The 10,552-nt window shown below is 38.6% G+C and overlaps 1 protein-coding gene across 2 annotated transcripts; it reads right to left on the reverse strand.

Annotated features, from left to right (window-relative positions):
• Positions 1-944: 944 nt before the first annotated feature.
• Positions 945-9,266, reverse strand: MED21 (mediator complex subunit 21). 2 transcript variants are annotated; one of them, XM_028533312.2, is made up of 4 exons: positions 9,187-9,266; positions 5,462-5,576; positions 4,682-4,782; positions 945-4,137 (listed from the first exon to the last, which is right to left on the reverse strand). In XM_028533312.2, exons 1-4 carry the CDS (start codon positions 9,226-9,228, stop codon positions 3,961-3,963), a joined length of 435 nt encoding a protein of 144 aa, XP_028389113.1. In that variant the 5' UTR covers positions 9,229-9,266; the 3' UTR covers positions 945-3,960. The 2 variants fall into 2 exon arrangements, with proteins under 2 accessions (XP_028389113.1, XP_035875124.1); XM_036019231.1 differs by lacking the exon at positions 945-4,137 and having other exon boundaries at positions 4,731-4,795.
• Between the last annotated feature and the right edge of the window lie 1,286 nt (positions 9,267-10,552).

Consider the following 10,552-nt stretch of genomic DNA (forward strand, 5'->3'; position numbering starts at 1 on the left):
CTGTGTCTGACACAGTTTATTGTAACCTTTTTCTTTATATAAATTTTTCTACCCTAAAAATATCCTTTTCTACCCTCAAGTCTTATTTTCCCAATGTCTTCAAAAGCATCTTAGATATTTGTCCTTCACATATATTTTTAATTTACCTGGCATGAATTTTTTTATAATGGCATTATTGAGATACAATTCACATACTATAAAATTCACCCTTTTAGAGTACACAATTCAGTGTTTAGTATGTTCACAGTTGTTCACCCCCAAATTCCAGAATGTTTTCATCAACCCCCAAAAGAAACCCCACAGACTTGGACCTTCTTTTAAAAAAGATTTATTTATTTATTTGTTTGTTTATTTATTTATTTATTGAGAGAGGGGAAGGGAGGGAAACATCGTGACAGAGAATCATTGGTTGGTTGTCTCTCATACATGCCTCAACCAGGACCAAACCCGCCACCCAGGCACGTGCCCCAGTGGGGACAGAACCGGCCATCTTCTGCTTTGCAGGACGATGCCCAAACAGATGCGCCACACTGGTCAGGGCGCCCTTTCACATTTTAAAAATCCTTTTCTGCTTCTTCCTTGCCAAGAGTTTCTTCGTGAACAGATGTTGAATTTTATCAAGTGCTTTTCCTGCATCAACTTAGATGATCATGATTCTGATTTTAATCTATTACTGTGGCAAACAACATTACTTTAAAAAATCAAATCAATAATCCAACAACTGTAATATATACCATTCTCTTATGCTCGAAGAAGGAAAAATAGCTGCCTACTGAATATTCTAATTTAAAATATTGTAAAGAATGCTTTGACTATAAGATCTGCAAGCATCTCAAAGATGAGGTGAAAAGGAATGTTTTTTTTAAATAGTAAGAAGGCTGGAAAAACCTGGGTGTGAAGGAGGTGAATGGATGACATAATGGAACAACTAATCAGGTAATGTCTTTTCTTTTTTTGTGGTAAATTTTTTGGGAGGTGTCACTGAGAAGGAAGTATTCCATATACCACTACAAGGGCTCATGAGGGAGAAGCCTAAAGTTTGGTCACATTAGAGGACATTTTTCCAGATGGTCTGTGGGGATAATTAGTTAAATTATTTATGAAACAAAGAGTGGGAATTTGGAGGGTCTGGGTCTATAAACAAAGGAGTAATGCACAGATCTTATTTTAGTTATATAGGGCAAGGTGGTTCTTTGCCATAAGCCATTTTCTGGAACACAAGAGGTTGGAGGGGTTTCCTAACTGAATGTTGTGTTTTCCTGGAACACGGCATTCAAGTAAATTGTCAGTGGCTAGGCACCCAACAGGCAATGGACAGGGAGATGGGTTGGGGATTGTTTTACAAGTCACACTACCACCTCTTTAGATTTAGCATGTCCTGAGTGGGAATACCCTCTCTGGCATTTGTGAGGGGGGTGAATCACAAACACACAGGATGTCTGTCCCAGTGATATATGCAAGGTAGAAGCCATGACCAGTGCATCAGGTTGGTCTCAAGGGCCCTAGCCATATTATATCTATCTCCCTCCCTCCCAAGTTACACTATATCTATCTCCCTCCCTCCCAAGTTACTTTGCTCAGAACTCAAGTTTAATTCAGGTGGCCCCTTCTCCCCACTGGACCAAGTATGATAGTCACCTAGATATGTATATCCAACAAAGCCATTAAGGTTTGCATCCCTGGTTTCCATGAGGTTTCCAAAATTCGAACAGGGCATAGGGTCTGAGGTCCTTTGGGAAGAGACAGGAGATGGTCCCACCTCTAAGGATTTTTCTCCTTAAAATCCTTGTGGGAAATTAGGACCTGACCAAAAGGTCACAGAGACATCTGGTCCACACCAGAAGGTCTTTGCTTGTGGATGTTTGAACAGGACAAAATATCAAGGCCCTTTTGGTGTGGACCAAATGTCTTTGTGGGCATTTTGGACAGAACCAAATGTATGCTAATTCTCAAAACAATTTAGATCTGGGTAAACGGGAAGGGAGGGATAGATCAGGGCATGAAGGCAAGAGCCTTCCGTTTTCGGTCCTCCCACATCTGTGTACTAGGCACAGGATCGTCATTGCCAGTATATCTATTGAGCTTTGAGACTCCCGGACCCAACAGACATGTCCATAAAATGATGTCTAAGAGAAGCTGTTATAGATAACCTTTACAGATTTTGTTGTACAATCTTCATGAATACTTCAGAGTGCATACTGTCTTTTTCCTACAATACCTTAAACTTAAGGGGTGGTGAAAGAAAAGGCAGTATCAAATATAAAAAAATCTCTTTCAGGTAGGAGTAGTATTTTAACAGTAGTTGACCCACCAGCTTAAGGCTACAACTTTTCCAATCAGTCTCTTGGGGCTAATTGTATTGAATAGGGATCAGTACTTTGAAAGTTACTTTCTTTTGTGGGTCCTTTTATCTTTTAGAAACCTGATGCCAATGTTTAAAAATAAAATGCATTTTAAGTGATATCAGAGAGAACAAGCCAAACATTTTAAATATCCATTAGTATAATAACATTTAACATAACTTTAAAAGTTAATGATTCTATAAATTATAGGAGTTAAAAAGGGCCTCTAAGCCAGGAGTGTCCAACCTTTTGGCATCTGAGCCACACTGGAAAAAGAGTTGTCTTGGGCCACACATTAAATACATTGTGACACGTAATCACAAAATCTCATAATGTTTTAAGTAAATTTACAATTTTGTGTTGGGCTGCATTCACGGCCACATGTGGCCCAAGGGCAGCAGGTTGGACATCCCTGCTTCTAAGCAGTATTTTTTTTAAGAGTTGTGGAAGAGCTTTATTATGATGGGAATAATAGGCAATAGATCTCTGATTGCTGTTCTTGCTCCTTCTTAAACTCTGGGTAAGTAACAGATTGCAGAAAATGTAGCTCAGGATATCCTGAAACATGTAGCCTTTGAAGATAGAACCAGTTACAATGTGGAACACATTTTAACTCCCGCGTTCTAGTGGAGAAAATAAGTGGAGTCAAGGAGATCCAAGAGCAGGATGAGTAATCATACTTGATAATGCTGGCACAAATGCTCACAATATCAAACTAAGTGCAACAGGGAAAATCATACTGAAGTAACTGACGTAGTGGAAGTGTGTTCTGGTTATATTACAGTGCAGCAACAAAGGCTGAAAAGTTAACAAGATTAGAAGACAGAACCTCAGATAAATAAGAAGAATGAGAAGGAGTAAGTGACTCTGGAAATGTACTTCACTACTAAAACTAAAGGGAAGAATGAAAAGCAGGTGAAAAGCTGGGGAAAAAATAGTTTGGAATGAAGAAAAAAAGTTCTCACAGTAGCATGGAAGTTCCATAGACAGGATTTCTTAGTAGAAAAAAACTTTGGAGATGAACTAAAATGGATATAAAGTCCTGGAAAAAAGAGGGAAGTTTCCATAAAAGTAACCTAATATTCTGTCCAACCACGTTAATTCTCTTTGTATCTTTAAAGCAACAGGGTTTCAGAAACTTTCCTTGCTCAAGCTCCAGTTTCTACAGTGTGACCCTAAGGAGGCAGAAGGACGCCAGCCTAAGTTGAAATGTCCCGTATCTCTGCACTCACCACCTCTCCTCTGGCTCGAGAGATGTTTTTATTTGCAAAACAACTGTAGAAATATAACAAAAATAAAGACCAAAGTTATGAAACAACAGAATTTTATAGTATATTTGTTTAATTATATTATAACCATTAATGCGATAGCTGCCTCAATTTCATTCAGGTAATAAAAAATGATGTTATAATGATGATTTAAAACTGGTTCAATCACAATTTTACAAGCTAATTTATCAAGAGTGAAAATAGAAGACTATTAAAAATAGCTAAAAAGATAACGTGTTATAGTACTTAATGTTTCTGTCCACTGTTGATAAGGCTTACATCTAAATTTGATGCAAAATTCTTAATGGCACTGAAATAGTTCTTTTCTCAGCCACATGGTACGTGCGGTACTAGGAGTCTGGAAGAGACTGGCTGTGGGTACCGCTTCTTGTCTTCAGCTGTGACTGTGCAATATCAGCAAGTGCACTCTGTATCTTTTCCAGAAGCATGTCCCCTCGATAAACAACATCTTCCAGACATGTAGCAGCTTCGTGGTTTTCTTCTTCTAGCTTATATAAGCTGGCAGCCTTTATAACACACAAATTTAAAGATCTTTTGAGAAATGAAAAACCTGGAGATTAATAAGAGCTGAGAACAAACTGTAGAAGTCTTTACTTTAAATCTGGATAACTATGCAACCATTGTGATAGATCTTTCAGTGGCAAATATTCTAAAATCGGGAAACTATGAAAAGCTTTCCCTGTCTGAATATTTAAAACAATGAATTTTCAATTAGAGATCTCTGGATGTCTATATGTGACTCCCTTTCACACTGCTTCTGGACACTACTATTCTACTCTACATCCAGAATGCCACCCTCCTCTCATTCTTTGCTAGGTAAAGAGCCAAAGTGATTAAAAAATAGGAAGTGTCCATTTAACTCAAAATCGGGCAGCTACATACACACGTTCAGTGCAGTCTTTAACAGACTCCACTAATGCACAATGAATGAGATGCCCATTTTAAAATTTAATGTTGAACTTTAAATATTATAATGAATGGTGTTAAATCTATCTCCTTTATTTCAAAATTCCCTGTTAGCAAAGTACTCAAAGGAACAGAGATTTTTACCTGTAAAGCAGCTGTGGATTCCTCACTTGGCAAGGAGTCTATCAAAACATCAATGTCTTTTGCTGTTCGTGCAATGAGCGCTGCAAAAAGCTGGGCATATTCTAGAGGAAGAGACTACTATTTTAGGGCATGAGGGCTCAAGTTTTCAGAAACAGTAATGAAGCATTAAGTTAAGGAAACCAGAAAACTTTATATAACTTTTTCTATACTATACTTCTAATGATTAAAGTATAATTTTGACACGTCAATCCTATCACGTTTGAGAATTACCCTTGATATTAACTCAAATTGGGAATTAACCGTAATATATCACTTATTAGGTCAATATGGTGGTCACTTGAATAAAGAAATCTGTAAACAGCTGGGAACCAAAGTGTCCCAGGTTCGATTCCCAGCCAGGGTACATGCCTGGGTTGCAGGCCATAACCCCCAGCAACTGCACATTGATGTTTCTCTCTCTCTCTATATCTCTCTCCCTTCCCTCTCTAAAAATAAATAAATTAAAATAAAATCTTTAAAAAAAAAAAAAGAAATCTGTAAACGGAATGCCTTCCTTTTTAAGGTCCAAGAAGTAAAATTCAGTTAAATTCATAAAAATTTTCCTCTAAAGGAGTAGCGATCTATTATTTGACAAAACAGAATTATGACATGTTATGTAGTAATATTCTCAAACAGCATTTTTAGAAAGCCAAAAGAAGCTGAATTTCTCATTAAATCTAATTTTAAAAATTACAAGTAACATGAGAGTCAAACTAAGAGAAGCCAAGAAAATCTCTTCACCTTCTGTAGGATTGGCTGGCTGGTCCTTGTTAATTGTCGTCTGAATGTTACTAAAAGAGGCAGGAGGACCACACTGCTGCAACACTCCGATGGCATTGCAAAACTGATCTGCAAGCTGGAGGCCAAAGAAAACATGTCAAAGTTAGAAAGGATTTATCAAATTTAAGGATTTTATTGGTAATGACAACATGTTTCTATAATAATGATCTTCTCTGAGCAAGGGAATAAATCAAAAACGTAATTTTTGTATAAAATTAGCCAGTTACTAACAGTAATTAAAGTTTTAATCATGTAAAGAAATTAGGTTTGGTAGCAATCTACTTAAAACAGTTAAAAAGAAATATAAAATAATCTTTCTTTTCTTCCGAAGGTAAGAGACTGACAACAGAAATACAGGCCAATACTGCTTGCAGGCACAAGTAAGGACTTTTTTGAGGTTTAGCAGAATAAACAAATTTGACTGGCAAATGTCTAAGTAAGGTCCCACGATAAATAAAACCTGTGCAACTCATATACAAAGTATTGATCCCTTTTTTGAGACCAGGGTAGTAGTTACAAATCTAAAGAAATAGTGGTAAAAAGATAGCACCTTAAGTATTTAGAAATGTTTTTCTTCGTGACGCAAATTTGCAAACTCCTGGTGCTCTAGAGGTATTCCTTAAGCAGTTTTGAAGATTTAGAATACTAAATCTTCAAATTCACAACTATCACCAACTGAATCTAAAAAACAAACTAAGCAAACAACAAAAGCAGGAACAGAATCATAGATATGGAGATCATTTGGAGGGTTATCAGCAGGAAGGGGAAAAGGCAAGGGTGGGGGGAAAGGTACAGGGAATAATAAGCATAATTGGTAAGTACAAAATAGACAGGGGAATGTTGAGAACAGTGTAAGAAATTGAGAAGGCAAAGAACTTATATGCACAAACCATGGACATGAACTAAGGGGGGTGTTGCTAGAGGGGACAGGGGTACCAAATGGAGGGGGGGGGCGGGAAAAAGGGGAAAAACTAGGACAACTGTAATAGCATAATTGATAGAATATATTTTTTTAAAAATTCTAATTCCTGCCCTGGCTGTTGTGGCTCAATGGATTGAGTGCCACTGGTTCAATTCCCAGTCAGGGCATATGACTGGGTTACATGCCAGGTCCCCAGTACTGGGTGTGTGAGAGGCAGCCACACACTGATGTTTCTCTCCTTCTCTTTCTCCCTCTTTTCCTCTCTCTCTAAAAATAAGTAAATAAATAAATAAAGTCTTTATTTAAAAAAAAAAGTACTAATTTCTTACCATCTCCAAATGTATACTCTCAGTCTTCCCATGAACTTCTCTCAATAGTCCTGTCCTTTCAAATATCAATTCCTTATTTCCAATCAATGAATAAGCATTGCCACTAAACTTCTCTGCCACTATTTACATGACAGAACTCAAAGTCAACTGATTCCTTTAACATCTAATTTGTATTAAGATTTTCCTAGTCAACCACTACTGACTTCAACTTTTTTCCTTTCATCTTCAAACACTGCAAAACCTTTCCCTTTTTCTTTTATCATCAGCGCTATTTTAGTTCCACCAATTATCTCACATCAGAATTTTTACAATAGCCTCCTTATTGTTTCTAGTTCACTATATTATTTTACCCTGCTCAAAAATTTTGAGCTCACCCAGCATGGTTTTCAAAATGTAACTCCAATTCTTCAGGCTGTTTCAAAGCTTTCAATAATCTAAGTCAACCCTACTTACTCATTTTTCTGCTCCTTGCTCCTTGGCATATATCTGACTAGTGATAAATTAATTCCCAAATACAACACTTTTGCTCACAATTTGCAAATGTAATGGAGCAGTGCTAAGTTCTCAGAAGCTGTACACATGTGGATTCTAATTCTGGTTCAAGTAACTTGAGTAGGTTTTTTTTAATTTTTATTTTTAAATTGGGAACATTCTCACAGTACAGCAAAAAATATTCAACACAGTGGCTATCTGCCTGCTTTGTCCTTCAAAAGCTCTCAAGATCTATTTACTCAACAAATATTTACTGAAAATGAACTTTATGACATGCACTGTATATGTATAAACATTACAGAGATATAGTTAACTAGACAGTTTCTGCCCTTCACCAGTTCTCAGAGGGTAAAACAAATGTTATCTTGGTGGGGTTATGAATACATTTTTAAAAATAACATGCTTAACACCGTTGACAGACATATATACCTATATAAAGCCCATTATTAAAAATAATAAATATTTTAATTTTACAAATAATTACAATTCAGATAAATGCTAAGAAGATTCCCTCTATTTTGGTTCATATCACTCTATATATTCCAATGTACTTCAGCACTTACAGCTGAAAACACTTGAGTCATTAGAGCTCCCTAAACACATACTGCTTTTGCCTTATTTAAATGTCTCTTGAGTATATGACATCTTTCTAATCAGACTGGAAACTCCTTAAAGAGTATCTCTCTGTAAACATGCTAGTGCTTATATACACAGTGGGCACCCATGCTAGTAAACATAGAGGCTTATCCTTTAAATTCAATCATCAGAATGCCTCCATAGGGTTAAGGCCATATTCACTTTGTTTTTACTCCTTCTGGCTACAAGACAGGTATGAATAGGCAATCTTTCTCTAAAATAACATTTCCATCCGACAGCATCATTACAATTAGATTTTGTAAAACCGCAACAGAGTATCTTCTGAGGGAGGTTAGCTGGCAGCCCAGAAACATCACCACAAGGTAGAATTTATCTTGGTGAATTCATCAACATTTAGGGACTGGCCTTCTCAGCCTTAAAAGGTCTTATTTTATACACACAATGCGCAGATCAGTTTCCCACAAGTAGATTTTTGACACTCTACAAAACTTGATGCAATAACAAGAATGTCAACTTACTAGCATCCAATGCGAAAAAACTGGCAAGAGACCTGGTACTTAGATTTTCAGTCAACATATTCTCTCTCTCTATGCATCTTACCTGGACATCAAATTATAAACAGAATGACGCTGAGAAGCAGAACTACAACCAGAAAACTATTTAACTCTTAATGGTAATAAGTACATGAATCCTATGGTTCACTAATCCTTTAAGAAGACTTAAATAAATGGAAATATACGAGGATTAGAAAATTCATTACCATTAAGATGTCAGTTTTCCCCAAAGTGATGTGGGGCGTGGCCAGGAGATGGAACCAGACCCTTGGAATGTAAGTACCAACTAAGATGAAACAAAACTTCTAATTCCACCATCACTCCAGCCCCAACAGTAAAGTTTTGGCGAAGGATTCTCTCGGCTAACATTTAGTAACAAAGACCCAATCACCAAAAGCACAGGTTCTCCTTCGTGGGTTAACACTGATAAGGGGGAAGAGAAGCTTCTGCTGCTTCTCCCCTCCTCCCAAACAAGAAGAGATCGTCTAAGCATCACTGATGAAATAATACTGTTCCCCGAGAACAGGACAGATCCATGAAGCCTAAGAGGCCGAAGAGAGGGCGCCTCCCCTTCCCAGCGGAAAAAGGCTGCTCCCTCCCGCAGTTCTCTGCACCGCCCGGTCGCCGGCCTCAAACCACCCAAGACGCCGCGACGACTCCGCCGCCCCGACCGCTTTTTGTTGATGGCCTGTTTTCGTCCGCTCCCCACTTCCGGGTTCCGTCTATCGAGCCCCTTTTCCTCCCTCGCTTTACGTCAGGAAAGAGAGAGACTAATCGAGTGAAATTGCGCACCGAGTTCACGGCGTCCTGAAGCTGCGTGAGCCGGTCCGCCATGTTTCTCCCGTAAGCGAAAGGTCCCTAAAGCAGCTGCTAGTACACGATTGGGCAGCTCTAAAACGCGTTGTGACCAATCACAGGGCTGCGTTCTTGGAAGGGGTGGAGTCAAGCACAACCACACGCCCACAAAGAGAGGGCTTACCTGAGGTTGGCTTTATTCATATTATTAGCTCTACCTTGGAAACATCTTTGCTGGGGTTATTGAGAACAACCTGGGGACTGTCGGGTCCCCTAGCTTTTGGAACTAATGTACTATGCTGTTTTCCAGGCTTCTAGGTATTAAACACTTTACGGAGATTAAACTCTGCAGTTTTTAAACGTTAATGTCCAGTACTCATTTATTCATTCATTTTAAAGATTTTATTTATTTTTAGAGAGGGGGGAGGGAGGGAGGAAAGGAGGGAGAGAAACATCAACGTGTGAGAGAATCATCCATTGGTTGCCTCTTGTCCCCCATCCCAGGAGGAAGCCTGCAACCCAGGCATGCGCCTTGATTGGAAATTAAACCGGCGGCCTTTCACTGTGCTGAAGGATGCTCAATCAACTGAGCCATACGGGCCAGGGCTATGTATTCATTTTCACACATCTATTTAAATATTTACTTTACAGTGCTTTTGCTTTCCAGGTGGACCACAAAACATACACAGCAAGCAACTCAAGAATACTTGGGAGTCAAGATACCGACTTTAACCTCAACAAATACAAACTAAAAATCACCAGACAATCAGGAAGGGCCGGGTTAAAGATGCTCCTGATGCTTTTGGGTACGAAGGGCTTTAATCAAGTGGAAACTGGGTGCGTGCTTTAATTGCGAGTGTGGGTGTGCTGGGGAAACTGACACAAACAAGTGCTAAACTGAGTGGCATCGCCTGTGTTGGAAGTGGACAGAGAAGGAAGGTCTCCATGGGCAAAGGTAAGAAGAGCATTTGGAGTCAAGAGGTAAGATGTGTTAAGAGATAAGATGAGAGGTGAGCATTTGCAGTAAAGAGATAAGATGTGGAGTGTAGGCAGCTAATAACCGTCTCTTGCTTGTGTGACAGTGAGAAAAATGTGTGGGGGGTTAGCAGAGAGGAGAGTGGAGGTTTACAGTGTGTAGTTGGAAGAGAGGCTCCAGGAAAATAAGGGACATGTATAGGAAGTGCAGCTTCAGTTTTTTAAGAGATAAGCTGTGCAGTTTAGACTTAGAGTTAGGATCTGTTGAGAGTTTGAATGTGAAGAGTGATAGTATGAACTTGGTATTAAGAAAAGTTAGCCTGGGGATAGGGAAAGGAAACTGCCTGGAAACAGCCAATGATGGGTTTGTGGACTTGAAACAGACTCA

This window comes from Phyllostomus discolor, chromosome 2 (assembly GCF_004126475.2).
Source record: "Phyllostomus discolor isolate MPI-MPIP mPhyDis1 chromosome 2, mPhyDis1.pri.v3, whole genome shotgun sequence".
NCBI lineage: Eukaryota > Metazoa > Chordata > Mammalia > Chiroptera > Phyllostomidae > Phyllostomus > Phyllostomus discolor.